This window comes from Protobothrops mucrosquamatus, unplaced genomic scaffold, assembly GCF_001527695.2.
Source record: "Protobothrops mucrosquamatus isolate PMUCROS unplaced genomic scaffold, P.Mucros_1.0 scaffold672, whole genome shotgun sequence".
In the NCBI taxonomy this organism is placed as follows: domain Eukaryota; kingdom Metazoa; phylum Chordata; class Lepidosauria; order Squamata; family Viperidae; genus Protobothrops; species Protobothrops mucrosquamatus.
Genome location: NW_015386960.1, coordinates 134968 through 159159, shown reverse-complemented (window position 1 = coordinate 159159; position 24192 = coordinate 134968). Strand labels below are relative to the sequence as shown.

Sequence of the window (24192 nt, the reverse complement as noted above, 5' to 3'; positions counted from 1 at the left end):
ATCCAGAATGGCTGAGAAGAAACCATCCCGAGGGCAACCATGGCTGCTGTTACTGATTGTTGCTGTTGCCTTCATTCACTTAGTTGTGTGCCCATTTACAAAAGTAGAGGAGAGCTTTAATCTTCAAGCCATACATGACATTTTGTATGAAAAGCTGGAATTAGATAAGGTAAATCTTGTTATTTTCTGATTGTTCTGTTTTTAGTTTGCTCCTGAGTTATTTTCAAAGCCAGTAGCATCTTAATGATTGTAATTACACTAATACTCTATTATGCTCAACATTATTATTACCTGTCACATGTTTTTGCATGAATATAGAAGAATTAGAAACAATAGCTAATTATTTAGCTGGATTAAAAAATATGTTCCATCGTGGATTATCTGATTGAGAAATTATCCAGGATTAAGTGTTTAATTCTAATATTTTGTTCATCGAATGTATTAAAAAAAAAAAGACTAGGCCATCTACAGGCCATGTGTAGACTCCAATTACCCATATATGTAATTCTCAGAATTTCCCATGCTTTTTTATTTTCGGAGGCACCATTGCTGTTATCTTGCTCAATTTATCTGCCAATAACATATTTTGCTGCAATGCTTCCAATTAAGTAAAAATTAATAGCACAATCTACAGATCAGCTGATTTTGGACTCAAATACTGAAGATCTGATCTCCACCTTAGGAAAAAAAAATCTCTATGTAACCTTTTAGAACTATTGATATTGGAATCATGTGAAGAACTTTACTCTATGAATTGGTGTTCCAAATAAATACTACTTAAATTTCTATGATTGTTTCCATAATTGGAAGAACTAACAAAGCAGTGAGACCTTAAACTAAGAAGGATTAGTGAAGTAGTTAAGGAATCATGCTAGAATCTGGGAGACTGTGAGTTCTAATTCAACTTTAGGTACAAATCTAATTGGATGACCATGGGCCAGTTGCTTGCTCTCAGCCCTAGGAAGGAGACAATGGCAAACCACCTCTGAAAAATCTTTCCAAGAAAACTGTAGAACCTCTTTATTTATTCCCAGACAAAATCCCAGTAACTATTCCTCTAAAGACATTCCTGGTCTTATGAATTTTGGAGCAAACACATTGATGACTAATTTGAATCATCTTTGCTTTAACTAACAACAAAGAACAAATATAATAACGTTATAGAATTTCTTTTTGTAGCTACTTTATATACCTGTGTTATGGATTTTTTTTTATTGCAGTATGATCATCATGAATTTCCTGGAGTTGTCCCAAGAACATTCCTTGGTCCAATTTTTATTGCTCTTCTTTCCAGTCCAGCCATCTATATATTGTCCCTTTTACAAATGTCAAAATTCTACTCCCAGCTGATAGGTATGAGATGGAGCCATTTTTCTTTATGGGTGTTTTTATTGTATTGTAAATCATTGTAATTTCTAATACTGTTATATAGCCAAAGTTAGTTAGACCGTGAACATTACCTGGTATTATTTCTATTACAGATAATAAAGCTGATTTTTCATTGTTATTCATGTTATTTTGCCATCAGTCCGAGGAACCTTAGGCTTGACTGTGATTTATACCTTATGGCGGCTACACAAAGAAGTGAGAAAGCAGTTTGGTTTTACTGTATCCCTGATTTTCTGCCTAATATCAGTTACTCAATTCCACCTGATGTTTTACTGCACTCGTACCCTCCCCAACATATTTGCACTTCCTGTTGGTAAGTACTGAGCATGCTTTTGAAAACCTTCCTTGATCAGTAAATAATGATAAAGCAGTGTTCATAATGACATAGTAAAAGGGGTTGTGATTGGCTTGAGATGTTCTTTTGCCCACAGCTGAGAAGGCCAGCAGATACAAATGCACTCTGTGTCTGATGTGTATAAATGAAGAACGGGAGTGCCTAAACCCACCAAGCTGTGGGATGGGAGACCACACAGACATTTTTTGAAGTCCCCTCCCACCAAAATTATTGAAAATCAGAAACGTAAAATACCAGGGGGAAAAAAACCCTAAAATAGGCTTAATATTATTTAGAAACAGCTCCACTCCTAAACACAAAGGTAAAATAAATCAGAAAGTTCTAACCCAACTGAGTTGAGATCGTTACTCCACCCTGTAGAACTCTCTCTTTAAAATATTATGTACACCCCCCCACCTACAATCATTCTCTTCCAATGGTGCAATTTATGATCCAACCATATGCTTTAACGGGAATGAACTTAAAGTTTACTGAAAGTTTGATTTTGATTATGTAGTAGATTTGTTAATTGGCTTTGATATATTTAGATCCTGATCGCGATTAATATGCTAAGTTACTAACACCTGATTTTTCTGTTCATTTGTTAAACAGTTTTACTAGCAGTTACATCTTGGATGCAACAAAAGCACCGCCTGTTTATTTGGTTCTCGGCTTTGGCAATCATTGTCTTCAGAGCAGAGCTTTGCATATTCCTGGGCCTTATGCTGCTGATAACTCTATTTAATAAAAAACTCTCCATTACAAAAATGCTTTTCTATGCTGTTCCTGCAGGGGCTTTTTGGTTAGGTAAGTGGTTTGAATTAATGGGATTTTCTTCAGAAATGGCTATTCTAAAGCTACATTGCAAAATTTTAAATTACATTACTTCTTAATCTCATTTTAAAAGATGGAGAGAAATGAATTTAAAATTGACATATATTAAAATACATGAACTGTGAGCGATATACAAGATATGACCATAAGGGAGCCTGTTCATCACAGTTGTCACTCATGATAGTCATAATCATGACTGACCTGATTTTATGACCTTTTTTGCATGTGAATCTTCACTACATGAACATCACAGTCATTAAGCGAACCTGTGGTTTTGTTATGGGTGCAAATGCTGTGGTTTTGGCAAAACTGTTGTAAAACTTGGTCATATGACCACAGGATGCTGCATATGGCCATAAATGCTACGCAGTTGCTGAATACCCAACATGCAGTCATGTGACAGCGGGGGAACTTAGGGTCAAAGCTTTGAATTCGGTTGTAAGAACCCCCCAGATAGGAACATCAGAACTTTAAGTGTTCGCTAAGTGATTTATAATTTAAGGTGATTTGGTCCTGTGTTACATATTTTATATCAGAGATGGACTTCCAGGTATTGTTGGCTTGCAGATTCCATTATTCTTCATTACTGACCAAGCTGGTTATGGCTTATGGGATATAGATTTATCATCATCCAAAGTATCATGTTACTTATCTACCTCAGATAGACCAGGACCAAGAATGGGAAACTGTCAGTTTCAGTTTTACTGACTACCTCATTTTTTACAGCTACTAATATTCCATAGTAGTTTCATGCCTTTTTATAGCTTCAAGTCAGTTTTGACACCTGGTGGCCACCTAGATAAGTCCCTGCAATTTTCTTGGCAACAGTTTCAAAAGTGGTTTGCCATTGCCTTCTTTCTAGAGCTAAGAAAGAGTGACTGGCCCAAGGTCATCCAGTTGACTGCTTGCTGAGCATGGGGCTGCAACTTCTGGTCTACCAGTTTCTAGACTGCTGCCTTTAGCCACTTCACTACATATACACTACATATACACTACTATATTTACCATTTTTAAAAACAACAAGTTTTTCCAGTTCAGTGGATTTTTCTATTTATTTGTATAACTTGTCTTTCATCAGCTCATTTATAGTAACCTGAGATTTTGCCAACAACATTTGATAGCAAAATAGTTGATATTTGGGGATAGTAATGGGAGTTATCTATACAGGAAATGTATCCCATTTCTTAATTCCTTCCCCAAAGCATCCCCAAACAGTACCATCAGTATTCAGCTAACATGCACATGGGTTTGAAAGGCATACCTTTTGGCCATTTGCTGAGTTTTTAAGGGTGGAATTAGGCATGGTTTTCCTCCTAAAGTTTTCTTGCTCCAGTTCCATCCAGAAACACTAAAAAAATGAAAACCCCCCAACGTCCCTCCAAAAATCAGACCTATCCCATTTTCTCTTTTTTGTCAATATCTTTTGCAAGGCTTCAGCAGCTCATGAGAGACAGTTATGGTCCTGATCTTGGGAAAGTTGCCCATCCCAGATGTGCAGGAAGGAAGCTTATGCAGATAAGGAAGGCTCTGCTTATCTCAATCTGACCATTATATAAGAAAAAGGTGATATGGATGGGGACATTGGAATATTGAACAACCCATTTTAGTGTGCATGCCTAGCTCCTGACTGATAAACTGTTTTCACGATGAATTGATATTTTTATGTGCACACTCAAGATTCTTCCAAATCCTAGAGTGGGTAGAACTGTCTTGGCGTCATTTAGTCGTGCAAAACTACAACTTCCATAACTACAAGGGCATACCTATGGCCTATGCCGGCGGTGGAATAAGAGGAGCAGGTAGACTACATCAGAGATACATCTCCTGAAGCCCAGGACCACATGCTGTCCTTGAGGGCCTTGAATGTGACCCCTAAAGATCTCCAAAAAAATGTTCCTAAATTGTTACTTTTGATATGTTTGAGTTGGAAAATTATTGATTGTATGATTGGAAAATAATAATCTTAACTGTAATTAATTGTAATTATATTAAATTTTAAATAAATGATACCTATTTTCTTGGTCTTATCAACTACTTTTGGACTGTGGGTCATGTTACATTACTCAAAAGCTGAGTGTAAGTAAAAATTCTGCACTGTGGTTTAGTGTGCAATTATAGCCCTTTGTGGGACCCTGCCCTTTGTTCATCAGTTGTGCAACTAGATCATCTTAGCCTGTGGACTTACTTAGCTTATAAGAAGATGATGGCAATATATCTTGCTTAATACAAAAGAGAATTGGGCAGTCTGGTTGCACATAGAGGCTCTCTTGAAAATTCCAAGTGCGGCCCTGGATGTCTCCCAAAATCCTATCTGAATGGCAGACCTTGCCTCCATGTTTTTAATCCTGTGAAATCAAACCAATGTATTTCTTAACTTCAGGCAGAAGGGGCAGTAATTAGAGCCCTTTTCAAGTCACAGCCTTGTGATTCTGCAGCCTATGCACTCCAATCAATATTTCAGATAATAGGCTGATTTCCATCCCGTTCTGGAATGGCCGTCATATTTATTGATTCAAGACATGTTGAACCAACTTTGTTGCTATTTTAAGTGATTTCTGCATAGCTCCTCACTTTTGGCTGTTTCTTCCTTTCAGGACTCACAGTGACTCTGGATTCTGTGTTTTGGAAGCAGCTCTTGTGGCCTGAGGGAAAGGTACTTTGGTATAACGTTGTCTTAAATAAAAGCTCCAACTGGGGAGTATCCTTTTAAACACGGAGGAAACAAAATTCTGTAGCACAATGTAAATGAATTCAATATTCACAATGTGAGAGGAATAACTGCAAATAACTAGATGAGGTAAAAGGTTTTCTCATAAAACTCTTTATTTTGCATCCTTTCCAAGCCACATCACTTTCTAGTCATAGCAAGAATTGTAATTCGTATGGAATCAAATACAAAATATCTTTAGCCATTTCTATTTCTTACACTTGATTCTACATTTCTCATCTTATTCCACTGGCTTGTGGATACCTTTGGAGGTAGAAAATTCTTATCATGCAAGGTTCCAGCTTCTATAGAACGCTCCTTTTATATTAAAAGGTGGATATATACTTTCTTCCTCCAGAGTGTGAGTATTGGAATGGAGAGATTAGTGATGGGCTCCGTGGTTCAGCCCAGTTAATATTGGTTTTGTTTTTCAGCCCAGATTCATCACTTTCAAAATGACATAGAAGTGATCACTTATAAAAAGGACATGAGCATAATTGGTGCTACAAACCTTGCGTTGCTCAGAATAGGGAGACTCTTATACAGCTTTAAAAAAAGTACCTTTCTCTCTTACTGAGTTAAAAGCTGGAGCCTTTAAATCAGGGGTCTTCAAACTTGGCACTTTTATGACTTGTGGACTTCACTCTCGGAATTCCTCAGCCAGGGTGCTTGTTATTGTTTTAATTCTCCAAAGTAGGAAGATCTAGAAAGTACATTGGCTAATGCAATCAGAAGGCACAGATCCATCTTTGCTGTCATTTGCAATAAGATGAAGTAATGGACAGGGTGGTAGTGAGGATGAATTAAGTAAACATATGGTGGTGCTTAAATGTTTGTGACTTGTTTAATTGCATTCTCTCTATCCACTTTTAGGAATTGTGTAGAAGTTAGATCATGTTTTAGATCATACTTATGCAGAAATACTGAAAATTCAAAATGGTCCACAAGCTTAAGCATCACTGTGTACTGGTTTTTGCTTAGTATGTATGTCTTTTCTTTTACCTTTTCCTAATTGAAAATTAGAGTTCACAGGTTCCAATAAAATCCCTGTTATTTTTGCATGTCTTCTGCTTATTTTTTTGGGGGGGGAGGTTGGTTATCAAATGTAAGTGTGCATTATTCAGTTCATGAATCTTGTTATGCCTTTTTTTTTGACAAATTTCCAAATGAAAATGGGTACATAAGACAGAACAGTACATAACCGATAGCATAATTACCTTTTAGGTTGCCAAGTCCAACCGTAATAGCAATAATACTTAGACTTATATACCGCTTCACAGTGCCTCTCTAAGCAGCTTACAGAGTCAGCATATTGCCTTCAACAGTCTGGCTCCTCATTGGAAGGATGGAAGGCTGAGTCAACCTTGAGCCAGTGAGATTTGAACTGCCGAACTGCCAGCAGTCAGCAGAATTAGCCTGCTGTACTGCATTCTGACCACTGTGCCACCATGGCTCTTAGCTATGTTCATTATGAAAAAGGCTTCAGTTTAATAGCAAAAGAAGTGTTTTTGTTTTTATATTTATAGATTGGTTAAAGTGAGTGCAATGCCATTGTTGTTTGTTTTTTGCTGGTCTCAGTTCTATGTTTGTTGATAGGGGCAAGACTTCACTAAGCACGCTTAATTACAGTATTATTTCATTGTTTTCAGTGGCAATTTTAAAATTTACTGGACAACCTGCACACTCTTGGGTCATCATTTTAGAGATACTTCTTCACCATTCTTTCCTGCCTCCTTCGTTTCCTCCCTCCCTCTGTCATTTCCTTCCTTCCTCCCTTCCTTCCTTCCTCCCTCCCTCCCTCCTCCCTCCCTCCCTCCCTCCCTCTCCTGCCAGCTTCCTCATTTACTTTGTAAGGAAAAAGTCAGTGAGGAAGCCAGCAGGAAGTTGCAAGACCTGCAGACTGGTACGTGGCAGTTGATGGGTGGGGAAGGGAGCTATGGGGTGTATGGGGGATACGAATATGGGGTTGCACAAAAGGTATCGCATGGATTGGGAAGGGTGGATAGGTATGCACTAGAGATACCATATTGGTTGCGGAGGTCACGTGGGTGAGCAGCATAGTTTGGGACAGTGCTTTTTTTATAAAAAAGAAAAGAAAAGAAAGGGTGTCGGAACTCACGCACAGTTCCGGCTCCAGCCGAAAGCCCTTTACGGAGCGGGGGGGGGGAGAAGAAACTGCTTTAGGGAGCTTCTGAGGCACAGATCACTCACCTGGAAAAGGTCTGTCTCCTCCTTTCTTTCTCCCTTCCTTTCCCTTGCCAGCAAGTAATTGCTGCTGCCTTGGAGAAGGTATGAGGTATTGTGAGACTGGCTGGGAAACTGTCACAGAATGTTGAAAATGAAAATCATGTGATCGCAGCAACAGCCCAGCAGTGTAACAGCAGCTAGTAGCACTGAGTAGCCACAGCTTTCCCAAATTTAATTCCTTTGGAAGTCATGGGTCTCAGATTTTGGCTGCATTCTTAAGTTAGCCCATTTGAAGTACCTTGGTTCAAAATTTGTAGATGCATCGTATCTCAAACAATGGAATTCTGCCAAACCTGTGATTTTATTCTCACGGTGTATTGTGTGGTTATGTTGGTTACATAAAATCACAAGTTTTTCAGTGACAAATTCGGGGTATCTGAGATGAGAATTGGGAATGGGGAATGTTTGTGTGTGGGTGCATTAGCATATATGCTTTCTACTTTTTTTCATACAAGAATTAAATGAAAGAGGTGATTTTGTATCTCACTGAATATATTTTATAATTTTATGTATGATAAAGTACCTTATTCATGAATCAAAGAAGCATAAACATAAGAAAATGTTGAAAACCAGGTATTTTTTTCTTGAAGGTTTCTAGTAGCTATGTGACATTTTCCTAGACAATTTTAGAAATGTAGAAGACACCACATTGAGAAAATTATTAATTCAAATAGCCTTTAAAAAAAAATATCCTTAACTGTCTTTTTAAAGACCTCGCCTTTCTTGTGGTATTTTTACTCTGCCTTGCCTCGGGCTCTGGGTTGCAGTATTGTATTTCTACCACTAGGAACAATAGACCGAAGATGTTGGATGTTACTTCTACCTTCACTTGGTTTTATTTCCTTGTATTCCTTCCTTCCACACAAAGAGCTGCGGTTTATAATATACACAATTCCAGTTTTGAATATAGTGGCTGCCAAAGGCTGCTCACGAATGTAAGTGTACTTGTACGTACTATATTTAATTTCTGTTTCAAGATCTTGACTTCATTATTCATCACTTGCTAGTTTATCAATCACATTGTTCTCCAAATAACCTTGATAGGAATTCTGGGAGTTGCAATCATAATCATCTTGTTGGCCCCAGATTGGGAAGGGCTGACCTGGAATAAAAGATTCTTATTTTGTCATTCCCTCAGGGCATCAGTCACTTGGCCTTAAGACTTGATGAGAGTGAATTAGTGAATAAGATGTAAAATTTCCCATGACCTTTTGGATTAGAAAATATGCAAGCTGTTTAGTACTATGAATTTTAAACTACAGCAAACTAATCTCTGTCTTTACAAAGGGTGAAAAAAAATCCCCATTAAAAACAAATTCATTTTGTTTGTGCATATTATATGTAGTAAATTCTGTCCCCCTGTTGCTCTTTAAAGTCCAGTAAAACAGCAATCCCCAACATTTATGGCTCCATGGATCGGTGGCAGAGAGGGGGAAGGGATGGTTTGGGTGTGCAATCTAATCCCGCTCATGTGCAAATGAAGCTTTGCACCCTTGCCCACTGCTTGCGTGGCCCAGTTCTCATGGGGTGCATGGCTAAGAGTTTAGGGACCCCTGCACTAAAAGTTTGAACTTCTTCCATGATTGCAAAGTTTTACTTTCATGTCTATCTAATCAGGGTTTAGTATCAACCTGAACGACTATGGGGATTCTCAGTCATCCAGGTCATAGTTATCCCATAGGTGCTTTTTCAGGAGGCAACTGGATTTTCTTTGAAGATGTTTCGTTTCTCCTTCAAGAAGCTTCTTCAGCTGAGGAAGCTTTTTGGATGAAAAATGAAACATCCTTAAAGAAAAACAAGAAAGTCCAGTTGCCTCCTGAAAAAGCATCTTTGGGATATCAACCTAAATAAATAGACTAGACCAATGTATAATATTCTAAATCAGGTTGACTTTGACCTGTATATTAGAGCTAGGGTTAATTGCAGTTGAGAGTTTGAGTATCATGCTGAACCATACTTAACTGAAGATGAAAATGCAAATTTCAAAGGAAAACTGTGCATGTAGGATGTAATCCCAGGGCTCCTGCCTCCGAAAGTAAACAAGTTTAATACAATATAAAATGACATCTACAATTCATGTAATCTAACATTCAATGTGATGTTTTAACAGCTGCGTATTGGCATTGGATATATTGTGCCCACTAAATAACTTTTTCTGTTCTTCACAGTCTAAACAATTACAAGAAATCATGGTTATACAAATTAGGCACTCTGTTTGTTATAGCACACATTTTCGCTAATGCTGCTTACTCAGGAGCATCACTCTATGTGTCCCACTTCAATTACCCTGGAGGAGTTGCTATGCAAAAACTACACCAGCTGGTACCTCCAACAGCAGGTGAGTAAAACTGGGTTGACAAAAAGCCATCTTGTGCCTTGTACTTTTTTTAGACCCTTCTGCAGATTGGATGGGACTAAACACATGGGCCATTTTTTGTTTTTGCACTCTGTGAGGTTTCAAGAGATAAAGTAACAGTCTTTGAGGATGTGATGTGTGATAGGGTGATAAGGTGTGAGGAGGACAACACAGCCCAGAAAGCAAAATAAGTTGGAAGGCCCTATTAATTACACATTTGTGTACATTTTGAACCCCCTGTGGAATTGGAGGAGCGATGCTGTAAAGGCAATTAGGAATAGAATGTTAATAGCATAGAACAGTGTTCCTCGACCTTGGCAACTTGAAGGTGTGTGGATTCAAGTGCCAGAGTTCCCCCAGCCAGCATAATCCCTAAAGCTGTAGTGCTTTACATATGTTGAGTGGCATTAAAGAGGGCATGATGTTGGTATACATCAGTGGTTCTCAACCTTTTTAATGCCGTGACCCCCAACCGGTCGTAAGTCGAGGACTAAACCAGTCATAAGTCAAGGACTAAACCGGTCGTAAGTCAAGGACTACCCAACCGGTCATAAGTCGAGGACTTTCCCTGCCCGGGAGCGCCGCGCATGCGTGGTTCCGCCCCCTGCGCCGGCCGAGGCGTAGCTGGCAAGCGGCAGAGACGGAGCAGGCCGACCAACAGCTGGCCCAGCCCAAGGGAGGTAAGGCACACGCCAAAAAAGGGGGAAAAAATGGCGGACAAAAAAATGGCGGACAGCCTTGCTTGGCGACCCCCGTGAAATGGTCGATCGACCCCAAATGGGGTTGCGACCCATAGGTTGAGAACCGCTGGTATACATTATCAAATTAGCTTCTTTAATGATGGTTATTTATTTATTTATTTATTTATTTATTAAACTTATATGCCGCCCTTCTCCCAACAGGACTCAGGGCGGCTTACAGCATATTAAAACAATACAAATACTATCCCCAATAAAAACCAATTAAAAACAAATATTTAACCGCTGTGTTATATTAAAATTCTAATTAAAATTGTCCCTATTTAAAATTCTCCCTAGGCCAGACCCGCTNCATGGAGCGCTTTAAAGGTGGTAACTAACACCTTAAAGCGCACCCGGAAGGCCACTGGTAACCAGTGCAGCTCGCGCAGCAGCGGTGTTACGTGGGAGCGACGAGTCCCTCCCAACACCGCCCGCGCGGCCGCATTCTGGACCAGTTGAAGCCTCCGGATGCTCCTCACAGGGAGCCCCATGTATAGAGCATTACAGTACTGAGAACAGAGATTGTTAACTGTGATGTCAAGAAGAGGGTGTGCACTCTTGCACTATAATGTGAATTATATGGCAATGGCTATCTGAATATAAGATTTTCTTACATTCAGATAGGCATTGCCATATAATTCATATTATACTGGGGGCTCACAAACAGGCAATAGAGAGCTAGCCATATCCTTCTATTGTTCTTCTGCAAATGATATTTGGAGGCATCATGCCTTCCTTCCCCCACAACCCAGAGATGACACTAAGTATTATCCCTTAGTAGACTTGCCCTGCTTGGATATATCCAATCTGCTTTTAATCCAAGTGATTTATTTCATTCTGTGCAAGAAGTGCTTTCCTTTACCTGTTCTAAGTCTTCCAGCCACTTTCATTTGATGACCACAGTCCTAACTATTTGATCCTAGTATTTTGACAGTTGGCAATCAGGTGATGGGAAAGTTTTGTCATTCTTAGCAGAGCCTTTACAAAGTTATATAGGAAGGGATTGCAAGGGTTATGCAAGTATTCATTAACAAGCATGTGGTGAGCTCAGCGAAGAGTCTTCTCGGATAATTGAGGGGTATTTTGAATGTTCAATATGGCTGTTTCAGGGCCCCTTTCCAGTGAAAGCATGAGCAGGAGATAACTTCCACTGAAAGTGCTGTTTTCATTTTGTTGGGGCCCAAAGGCACTCCATGAGTAAACAAGTCACTAGACGGTGCTTTGCTTTTTTTCCCCCTCACGTCAGCTGTTCCTTTAATTCATTAAAAATGGATTAAATTCTAGGTTGAGCACCTTATTAATTTTAAGTACCATATTTTCCGGCGTATAAGATGACTGGACGTATAAGACGACCCCCAACTTTTCCAGTTAAAATATAGAGTTTGAGCGAGAGAGAGGGGGGAGAGAAAACTTGATGAGTAATATGCCAAACCACATGTGTAAAGGAATAAAATAGAATACCCGTATTTTCCGGCGTATAAGACGGCTGGGCGTATAAGACGACCCCCGACTTTTGAGAAGATTTTCAGGGTTTAGAAAGTCGTCTTATACGCCGGAAAATACGGTATATTAATTCGACACCAAGCATCTCCAGTACAGTAGCCATCTAATACTTTCTACTTCACTCATGTTTGGAATTTACCATGTTTTCCCGAAAATAAGACCTATCCTGAAAATAAAACCTAGCTTGTTTTTTTACATGTGCGCCTAATATAAGCCCTACCCCCAAAATAAGCCCTAGTTAAGACCCTGCCCACTCCATCCCGCCATCTGGTTGTATGAGGTAGAATAGAATAGGAATGGGAATGGGAATGGAATGGACCTTGGAGGTCTTCTAGTTCAGCCCCCCACTCAAGCAGGAGAACCTATACCATCTCAGACAAGTGTCTGTCCAGTCTCTTTTTAAAAACCTCCAGTGATGGAGCACCCACGATTTCTGAAGACAAGCTCTTCCACTGGTTAATTCTCTCTCACAGTTACTGTTTTTAAGCCAGGTCTCACCTAATCTGTACTTATATCCTTGATTTTTCCTGCCTAAATGTAAAACTTTGCTTTTCTCCACATTAAAACTCATTTTGTTGGATAGGGCCCATTGTTCCAGTTTGTCAAGGTCTTTTTGAATCCTGAGCTTGTCTTCTGGGGTGTTGGCTATTCCTGCCAGTTTAGTGTCATTTGCAAATTTGATGAGTTCCCTTGCTATTCCCTTATCTAAGTCATTGATAAAGATATTGAAGAGTACTGGGCCTAAGACGGAGATGAGGCGAGGCGGACATCTAAAATACAAGCTAGGGTGGGGGGTGGAGCTGCCCCAGTGCCCTGTACCTGCTTACTTCAGGGCCCTGCAGTCAGGCCTCCCACATCCCACACCTGCCTTGCCTCATCTTGCAGCGGCGGCACCAGCAGTAATAGCCCCATCCAGCAGGAGTCTGCGTGGCCGCTGGCCTACCTCTGGTTACTGGCTGCCGCTCGCAGCAGGAGCCACATGGTGTGTCATGCTTGTGCCGCCACTCGTGGCAAGAGGCCACGTGATGCATTGCATTAGTGCCGCCGCTCACATGTGCCACAACACAATGCACCATGTGGCTTTCTGCTGTGAGTTGTAGCACTGGCGTGATGCACTACGTGGCATCCTGCAAGCGGTGGCACTGGGTACAATGTGCCCTGTGGCGTCCTACCGCAAGCGGTGGCACCAAACGTGATGCGCCACGTGGCGTCCTACCATGAGCAGCAGCACTGGCGCGACATGCCAAATGGTGTCCTGCTGCGAGCGGCCGCAGAAGAAGTCAGGCGTTGGCGCGACAGGTGTCAGGGTGTGGAAGGCCTGGCTGTGGCGGTCCTGAGGTAAGTGGGTAAGACATCCCCTGAAAAAAAGACCCAGTCTTATTTTCGCAGTAGGATTTTTTCAAAGAATAAAATAAATACAAATCCGATGACTTCCGGTTTCACGTCGTAGTGAGACAGACGCAGGGAAGCAGGGCTTTGCCTTCGGCGTTCAATTTTGTCCTGCTGGCCCCCCAAAAAGGGCCTAAAGTCGCCCCAGAGAGGCGACAAAGTAGGAGGGGACCTTCATAGATCACGGAGAGACGGCGGTAAGAGTATTTTTTCCCCTCTTACTATTTTAAAAAAATTCCCTGGAAAAAAGAATCCCAAAAGGCAAAGCTCCCAGAAGCAAGATGGTGGGGTAGGGGTTTTCTTGGTGCCCTTCCCCCTAGAAAAACGGCGGCAGTTTAACATCTTTGGGGAGAAAAATAGATTATAAAACCAAATTGGAAATAATTTAAAGTTGTAACATTGAAAAATTTGGGAGACTTAAAATATTTTGGACACTTTATTTGCTTTAAAAAATATCAGTCTGAACTCTTGAGAAATAAGTCCTGGTTGAAAGATAGACTTTTAGTGACATCTAGTGGTGGAAAAGAGGAACAGCACTAAGACTTTTCTTTTTTTTTTGTTTTGTTTTGTACTCTGGAAAGAATGACCTTTGCTTGAAGCTCAGACAGAGATAGCAAGCTAGGCTCTTTGATGTCCCTGAACTTCTCAGCCTTGCAGATTGCAGCTGGAAAAGAAGAGGAACTCTTTGGACTGTTTTTCTGCAGGATGGATTATAAATATAAACTACTCTGAAGCCAGCTGGCTTTCCTAGATTATAAACATCACTTGAGCTGCAGTATCAAGAACTATTCAGAGACAGAAAAAAATTGACATTTGGTTATTCTCTTTGGGAGAGGCCTTATGGATTATTAACTCAGAGTAGTAAGGCCTTGAGGATTATAAATCTTGGCTTACTGATGATTTTGGTTTATTGGATAACTGCTTGGAGTTGGTGTTGAAAGACAAAAGTGGATTATAAATTTTTTCTCCCCCCCCTTTTTTTCTTCTTCTTTTTTATGGGGAACCTATTGGATTATAGATCTTTATTTTCAAGAACTATCTAGAGACAGAGGAAAGCTGACTCTTGGTGACTCCCTTTGGGGGAGGTCTTGTGGACTATTAATTTTATACAACAGGACTTTTTGGATTACAAATTGGAGCTGATTGATAATGCTGGACTTTTGGATAATTATTTGGAGTTGAGATTGAAAGACAGAACTGGACTACAAACTCTCCTTTCTCCTTTCTCCCCCTGTTTGGGGGAGTCTATTAGATTACAAGAGACCACAGATAAAGACTACAAGAATTTTTTGAAATGAACTTAAAGGATATATTGTAATACTGACTATAAGATTGAAGGTTTTGTATAAGATTGATAACTGGGGAATATATTAGAGCTGAGAAGCTCTGGAGGGTGGGAATAAAAATAAGTGTTCCTAATCTAGCTAAAATTAGCAAAAAAACATCCTCAGTGCTATCTTCTACTACCTCCAGTCCTGTGTATCAGAGATCAATTGACGCAATGTTATAGCAAGAAAAAAACCAACAGCTTCCAGAAGGAAATGCAAACCACACTACGACTAATCCAGGAGCTATTACCTCACCCAAAGAAGACACGAAGAGAAATCATGAAGAGACGAAAGATAACTTTGATAAAATGAAGGAAGAAATTCATGATTTGAAATCCCAATTAGAAAACTTGGATGGCACGCTTTTCTATGGTATGGGAAGAACAAAATCCATAAATACTTTCAAAATCACTATACAAGAAATGCCTTGCTTTTGACATGGGAAAAGATAAAAATGAAAATTTATATGAAAATACCAGGATGGATCTCGAGAATGGAAGCATTTGTGCACCCAAATCTAATCAACTATGAGAAACTTGTGATGTATAGAGACATTTTGAATACTGATGGGAAATTACAAACTAAACAAGAATTGGAAGAACAGGGCATTGAGCTATCATGGTGGCCACACTTACAAATGAGATACAAAGAAGATGCTAAAACATATGGTTTTTATAAAAATCAAACAGTGTTTGACCAGATACTATTGTCATCAGATGAAAAACTGATTAAGAAACTCTATAAATTTTTGTTAAACCTGAAGATGGAAGATGAAGAAGTTAAACAATGATAACTTGGGGAAAAAATTTGGGCACAATGTAGAATTAGAAAAATGGTAAAACTTGTGGGAAAGAAACTATAAAATAACAAGGGCAGCTACTTATAAAGAAAATCTATATAAAATGTTTTATAGATGGCATTTACTACCTGCAAGATTAGCAAAAATGTTTAAAAATATATCTAGTAATTGTTGAAAATGTAGGCAAAAGCCAGGCACATACTATCATCTCTGCTGGACATGCCCTAAAGCAGTGATGGCGAACCTTTTAGAGACCGAGTGCCCAAACTGCAACCCAAAACCCACTTATGCATCATCGAGTGCCGGGTGGGTGTGGCCCATTGGTGGGTGTGGCCAATTGGGTGGGCGTGGCCCATTGGGTGGGCATGGCTGTGGTGGTAATGGCAGACTGTGGGACTAAAAAGTTCAATCAATCAATTCCAACTTTGCAATATCATTTTTTTTCCCGCGAGAAGTTGAAATTGACTGATTGAACCTTTTTTTTTTTTTTGCGCACGGCAGCGGAGGTCTAAAGCGAAAAGGATTTATAAAACCCAGCTGAAGGCCTAGGACTGGGGTGACGGCGCGCGTGCCCAAAGAGAGGGCTCTGAGTGCCGCCTCTGGCACCCGTGCCATAGGTTCGCCACCACTGCCCTAAAGCAAAAAAATGTTGGTCAAAAATACATATGTGGTTAGAGAAAATGTTAAGAAAAAATGTAGATTTTAAGCCAGAATTATTTCTTCTAGGAATAATCACAGAGAACTATGACAAAAATGTATATATTTAATATTGCATGTATTAATAGCAGTGAGAATTATATTTGCACAGTATTGGAAAAATGAAGAAACACCATTGGAAGAAGACATAATTAGGAAAATCTTGGATTGTGTGGAAATGGATAGGCTTACATTGAAAATGAAAGGGAAAGAAGATACAGAATATTTTCAAACATGGGATAATTTTTATAAATGGCTAGAAAAACGGAGTAGAGAGTAGAAATGGAAGTTGCATTACTATTAATGTCAAATATGTGAACCCAGACATATTTGTTTATTAAGCAATAAAGATTTGTAATTATAAAAAATTAATAAAATATCTATAATAAAAAAACTACAAATCCACAAGTTTGCCCATTAGTATAGACTGAAATTGTTCCTTGCTTTCACATATTTTTGTTTTTGTTTTTTTGCAGATGTTTCTGTCCACATTGATGGGGCTGCGGCACAGACTGGTGTTTCTCGATTTTTAGAAGTCAACTTGGATTGGAAGTAAGTTGTATTTGTGTGTTTGTGTCTGTAAGAAAGTTTATTTTTTGCAATTCGTTATACATCAGAAGTGTCCAACCTTGGTAACTTTAAGACTTGTGGACTTCAACTCCCAGAATTTCCCAGCCAGTCATGGGGGAATTCTGGGCATTGAAGTCCAAAAGTCTTAAAGTTGCCAAGATTGGACACCCCTTTATATATGAATGAAATTATCATTGTGATAAATCTCTTGCTCTTATATTTGGTTTTGTGTGTTCAGGGCTAATATTCTTCAAGCTTTTAGTTAGTTAGAATGTTGCACTGGAATTCAACAGTAAGGCACAAGTAAAGGTCAGGTTGTGTATTCCTTGTCTCCTAGGAGTCCTTCTCTTTGCAGTGAAGATGAGGTGCCAAGCATACATTAAGAATCAACATGCAGATTATCTAAAAATTGAGACCCTATTATATAGATCAGAGTAAAAGAACCAGTGACCTTCTAAACATTGCTGAACTACAACTCCCAGCAGCTCTAGTAAGCATAACCAATAATGGAAGATGGTAGGCATCAATTTTCAGCAACATCCTTGAAATGTCAGAGATCGTCCACCTCTAATTTCCCAGCAGGGTTGGGTAGGATTCCTTTTTAAATTTAATTAACTTCTGTGAGGCAGGAATGTGTAGTGTGTGGCCTCCAAACTTAGTTTTTGTTCATCTCTGTAGCCCTCTATTACCTCACTATTACTCTGACCATTTTGAGGTGGGAAACACAACCATTGTACTGCAAACCTAGTACAGGAAAAAAAGTCCATTTTTGTTCATCATTATCCAGCCCTGTCATTCCAAAACATTAAATATGGCCACCAGGCATCAAAGTTCTGCCCAGCCTGATGCATGGTCTGATAGCTTCTTGTCCTAGTTAAGGACATTTGCTTTCTGTATTCCATAGTGTTCATTAGACCAAGGGCATTTATATTTAAGCAGAACCCCTTTAATTTGAGGGGTGTGTCAGAAATTACTTATGTGTGTCAGGGTTAGTTTCAAATAAGGAGCTGTTTCTTTTATACAACATATGTACCTAAGTTCAAACTACCTCCTAGCAAACTAACAATTAAAAACAAGTTTTTTATGGTTTCTTTATATTTTGTTTATGAAATCGAAGTAATTTTGGAATTGTAGGCAGATGTTTAAAATTGTTTATTAGATTTTTGCAAACATCAAAGGAAGATATTTTCCAATTAATATAAATCTGGGATACTGCTGTGTGCATAGGTTAAAAAAACTTGAAGTCAACCCCAGAGTTGAAGTTTCGTATCATTGAATATTAAACACAAAACCAAGAGCTCATAGTTCTTGCCAAATTACATTAATAGAAATCGGGATAAAGATGTTGCACATTTCAAAATCTGGGTGTACTCCTCACTCAAAAATCTCAGTCATCAATTAAATATATGCAAATCAAGTGAGAATGCACTTATTTGTTTTATAACTTCTCTTTCTGTTTAGGCAAGCATTTGAGATAGCTAAAAAGGTATAAAAATATTAAAATAAATACTAAACTAATTAAAAGATAAAACCCTGGATAAAAAGATATGCCTCTATTGCCTTTCTATATACTGAAATCGTGGTGATTAAATGCAACTCCAGAGGGAGCTTGAAAGTGGTTCAGGAGAAGGCCTTTTTCTACATGCCAGTTAGATCAATCTCTGTCAGAAAGGGCATTTTCAGAAGGGCTTTTCCTGTAGCTCCTAATGATTGGTCATGCTCCTCAATGTTAACACCACAATATTTGCCTTATAAATAATAGGCAATGTTTTAGCCTGGGTACTACGTGACCTCCATAATTTGCACAGGTTTGCAGCCTTCTGACAGCATTTTCCATTAGTTACAACTTCTGTATGATTTTCCAGGCTAACCCTATGCAAGTTCATAGAACTTAGGATGCCCAAATTTGACCCATTTGGGAATGAACAGAGCTGGGGTCATGAACCTTACTTGTGCAAATTTTCTCAATAGGGGTATCACTTGCAATTCCAGTTGGCAGCAAGGAGCAGATTGGCACCTCGGATTCCTTACTTTATTTATAGGGGAAGTGTAGACTCATCCCCAAAAGGTTGAATCTCAGTCATTCAATTTACATTTAACCAACCTCAGCTCAGCTTTGCCTGGATTTAATTTCAATTTGTATACTTCCAGTCTGTTAATGAACTTAGGTAACAGAGTTGGATGATAAGAAGCAGTAGAAACAGTATCATCAACATATTGATGGAACCCTACACCAAAGTTCCAAATGACCTTTCCTAATTATTTTATGTAGATGTTGAAGAGCATGCCAGATAAGATAATACCCTATGAGGCACTAGTATCTTTTTGCACATGATTTAGCAGAAAGGATCAGAACCACCACAAAAACAATGCAGCATAATATCATTATTGAAGGAATCTGGGAGAACCAGTAGGGTAGTATTTTTCAGTTTTTGTTGTGGATCAAACACTAAGGTGTTTGTAACAGTTTCAATTCAATTTCTTGCTGAAAGTTTGATTGAAATGCATGTATTTTGTAGGTCAAGAGAGGGTTTTATTGTTTGTTTGTTGAGAGGATTTTTGTTTTGTTCTTTTGGTGCCTTCGAGTCAGTATTGACTCCTGGACCAATCCTTGCTGTTTCTTGGGAAATTTTTTTTTTTTTAAATGGTGCCATGTCCTTCTTCCTGGGGCTGAGAGAGACTGATCCTAGGATTTGTGCCTAAGGTGGAACTAGAAGTTACTGTCTGCTGATTTCTAACTTGGTGCTTTGACCACTATACCAAATTGGCTCTCCTTTAAGCAAAAGTTATTAGTACTTCCAATTCACAAGATATTGTTCATCACTTTCCTTAACCTCTATTTTGTTTAATTAGCTAAAAGAGAGCAACAAACAAATAAGCAATTGTTATTCCTTATCCATGCACGTTCTTCTTGAAATCTGTAACCAAAAAGAATACAAAATAAGACTACAAATGATTTCTAAGGTTACATCCTTACAATCTGATTCAGTGACTGCTATCCAGATAACTCTTTATTCCCAATAAGTAGTGATGTAAATTGTCTAAAGTGAGCTACCGATTATTCTGGCCATCCATCCACATTGCCTGAATATCATGGTGAAGGAAATACCTCACAAAATAAAAAATCAGTTGTAGCCCATTCTGTGTAGACACAATACATGCAGAGAAGTAAGTACTTTCAGCTGCCTCAGAGGATCTCAAATAGCCTTTCATGTTGATCTGAGATGATCTATGGGAGAACCATTCTTTTATGCATGTTCATTAAGTCTTGACGATCAAAATAAATTCAGAGCTCATTGGAGCCATCTGATGTTTAATTCTCTTGCATAGCAAAACCTTAAGAAATTACAGACATTTTATTGCCTTGCTTTGAAGATGGACTACAGTAGGCTTGACATAAAAGTTGATTCTGGCCAAACTTGATGTTCTTAGCATTACAAGCTTTGATTTGGGATGAAAGGGTTTATTCAGGTCAGGAATGTTAGAATAATATTTAAGAGAATCTGGATTCTAATAACAGCTTACTCAAAGGGAAGCACTGCCCGAAGCGTTGGCCAGTTGTTTAGTTTCACCCAGCAGCTAGCCCAAAGTCCTTCTTTCAATTAAAAGGTAAAGCTGACATATCAACCTGGTAACTAATATGAAATTCTGGAGGAGGAGATTTTTGTAGATGATGGAAAAGAGGTTCCTTGGACTACCCTCTAAGGCCACATTTACACAACATGTTAAACTACTCCAGCTAGTTAATGTGAATGCATATACTACATTCTTACCGTAATAATTACATCAGGTTAATCAGAATGCACCACTTCTCTGTTAATTGTAATACAAAAACACGGGATAGTCACCATGTCTGATTAGAATGTTAAAGCATGGCTATTCGTTGGTTTGTAGATGTTTTTGCACCACACCTTTATCTACTTTAATTTATGTGAATATATAGTTCCTTTAGTAGGAAGTGTGACTTTTGAAGATGGAATGTCCACCGCTTCTGGTGTACTGGAAACCCAGGTTTATTAGTTGAGTGCAAATTTTAGTTAGTGTTAATGAGGAATGGTGCTCATCCATGTTTGCTTAATCACAGGGAGTCATCCATTAAAGTTGAGCTATGAATGGAACAGGGGAAATGAGATACAGCATGTGTTCACAAGTTTAATGTGGTGTACAAATTGTATGCCATTTATATGCATACTCCAGGGGCTTGGAGATGCCATGTTATTTTCATTGCATATGTTCTTCAGTGAGACTGGAAGTTGGCAGACAGGAATTTGGCAATCTTGTAGCTCTTGAGCTCATAAATATTAAAAGGAAAAGATGGATGGGAGCAGAACAAATACCAAGCAAGACTGAAGGCATTAATTGGTATGATTAACTGGAGCCAGCCAGCCAGGCTCTCCTATTAGCTCCTTCAGTCTCTCTTCTCTTTCCACAAAAAACTTTTCTCTTCCATCCTTTTCACTGTTGGAGGATGCTGAGATAGTCAGTGCATGAAGACAGAGAGGTTGCTTGGAATAATTTTCCTCCCACTCAAATTATCTTGCCAGTGAAGCAGAAAGTCATATACAGACATTCAAGGTCTGTAACAGGAGCTTCAATGAAAAAGACTAAGCCACGGGAGCTTCCAAAAGCTGCAAGGGATATGTTTTTAAAGACCGTGAACATGAGATTCATTCTAGAAATTTATAGTATTGACTGAAGAATCAGTTGGCTTGCAAAACTGTTCTGGAAACAAACAGTAGTTGTGGCTAATACTTATTTAAATGTTTAGACCCCATTCAAAACCCAAGTAATGGGTTCATTCCATTTTTTTCTTTTTCCAAATTCATCAGTTCTGGGCAGTTGGTGCCAAACTCCAGTGATTGTTGCGTACAATCTAAGTTGTATATAATTCACGAATTGCTCTTTTATTTTATGTGTTCTTAGAGAACTAAGTCCATTGGATTATAACATTTACTTATAAAGTAAGATATAAATTATATTCTAGATTATGTATTATATAAAGTATAATATATAAAGTATTATATTTATATTATATATTATATTATATAAAGTAAGATATAAATTATAAAGCCAATGCAATCCTAGGTTGCAATAACAGGAATAGAATCAAGATCACGTGAAGTATTAGTACCCTTTTATAAAGCTTTAATAAAATCATACTTCGAATACTGCATCCAGTTTTGGTCACTATATTATAAAAAAGGTGTTGAGACTCTTTTGAAAAGAGTGCAGAAAAAAGCAACAAAGATGATTAGGGGGTTGGAGGCTAAAACATACGAAGAACGGTTAAAGGAATTGGATGTTTAATCTAGTGAAAAAAAGGACTGAGGTGACATGATAGCAGTGTTCCAATATTTGAGGGGCTGTCACAAAGAAGAGGGTGTCAACTTATTTTCCAAAGCACCAGAAGGCAAGACAAGAAACAGTGGAAACTAATCAACGAAAAAAGCAACCTAGAATTAAGATGAAATTTCCTGACAGTGAGGACAATTAACCAGTGGAACAGCTTGCCTTCAGACATTGTGGGTGATTCATCACTGGAGGTTTTTAAGAAGAGAATGGTATAGGGTCTCCTGCTTGAGCAGGGGGGTGGAGTAGAAGACCTCTAAGATCCTTTCCAGCTCTTATTCTGTTAAGATAAATGCTTATTGGAGCTTTTGCTCATAAAAAGGTGTTTACCAAAATTAGGGAGTTGCATTGCACTGAGAAATTGAATTCTCAATAATTTTCCTTAGCCTACTGTTGCTGAGAGCCACACTTATCAGTCAATAAGTCGGCAATCTGAAGATTGCAAAGGGCAAAGAGTGGTACACATAGAACTGAGAGGAAGTGTTTTGTTGTTCCTTCTCTGGGGAAGCGGCTGGAGAAATTTTGAGGGCTATTTCATTTGTCTGAAAATCATATCACTACCATCAGTTTTCAGGAATTACATTCAGAATGAGTCCTAGGAAGTGGTCGGAAGCAATTTATAGTCCCAAGATTGTAAGTAGCCATCCCTGATCTAAATAATTTGCTGGGAGAAAAACTCCCAAAATCCTATTCAGTATGGCTGTTACCTGTAGATGTTGAGAACTAGTTTCAAATAACAGAGAACTTAGAAAGTAACACAAGAGACATACTTTATTTAACTAGATTTCATCTGGCCATCACTAGTCTTCCTCTGATTGCCATAGCTACAATTGGGGGTAGCTCTGTCCCATTCCATAGGCCTATTTTACTTTTTGTATAGCATTCCATTACCTGTAGTATTTTTGCTTTTGTGGCTAATAAAATGATTCTGAACCCCCAAATTCTTAAATCACCTATTTCTGTGCCCATTCTGTGCTGTATAACGTGTTTGCCATTTGTTCCAACAGCGATGGAACTACTTTAAGTACAGCTTTAATACTGTATTACCTTCCTATTTTCTGCCATGGTTAACATGATCCTGTATTAAAAAAAATCAGGTTCTTTGACAAAGTAATCTCTCGACCATTCAGCTACCAAATGCTCTTTTAAGAGTCCTCACTGCTCTATGTAATTATTTCCTGCTTCATGGTTGTTTCCTATATTGTTTTCATAATGATCCTTCCTCTTGCTTGGCCACAACCTAAGTCTCTTGAATGAAATATGGTTCAAGTCTTTTCTTACCTTACACTGTTCATTCTCTTACAGATATGACAAAAGGGAAGACCTCAAACCAGGCGACCCACTTATGTTCTTATATACACATGTACTTATGGAGATGAATTCAGCTCAACTGTCACATTACAAGACAACTCACAAAGTCCTTGTGCATATTCCTGGCACCAGTGGAATTGGGTTGAATTTTACGGCACTGCCCCCTATTACTTTAAATTTGAAAACCAAACTAGTATTGTTGGAAAAGCTCCCTGTTTCTTTTGGAAAATAAATGTTAACAAGTTTGAAATAGTTTTTCCTAGAGTGATTCAAAACCTTGACATGTCAGTGAAAGATCAATACTATTTGATCCTATTCATTTCATGTACATGAAAAACTTTCATATAATATATATTACGTGTAATGCCAGCTATATTTCAATACATACATTCAAGTACATACATTCAAGACATTTTTTTCCTATAGTTATATAGGAAATCTACTAAATAGTTGTCTTTATGTAACACTATATGTGGTTTAATGTTTTCACATTGTTTTCTATCATGTAGAAAAATAGCATAATGTGCTATTTGGGACCACAGTATAAAATTCGTATGATGTCAATAAAAAAAATCTTATACCTAAACCTGAATATCATTAGGCTCAACAAAATCTGGAACTCAGTGGATGCTATTTCTGT

The 24192-nt window shown here is 38.5% G+C and overlaps 1 protein-coding gene across 1 annotated transcript; it reads left to right on the top strand.

Annotated features, from left to right (window-relative positions):
* Nucleotides 1-23822, top strand: ALG12 (ALG12 alpha-1,6-mannosyltransferase). The gene is made up of 9 exons (XM_015818065.1): nt 1-169; nt 1221-1353; nt 1529-1702; nt 2336-2530; nt 5152-5255; nt 8223-8446; nt 9680-9849; nt 16799-16874; nt 23547-23822. Exons 1-9 carry the CDS (start codon nt 8-10, stop codon nt 23782-23784), a joined length of 1476 nt encoding a protein of 491 aa, XP_015673551.1. The 5' UTR covers nt 1-7; the 3' UTR covers nt 23785-23822.
* The last annotated feature ends 370 nt before the right edge of the window (nt 23823-24192 follow it).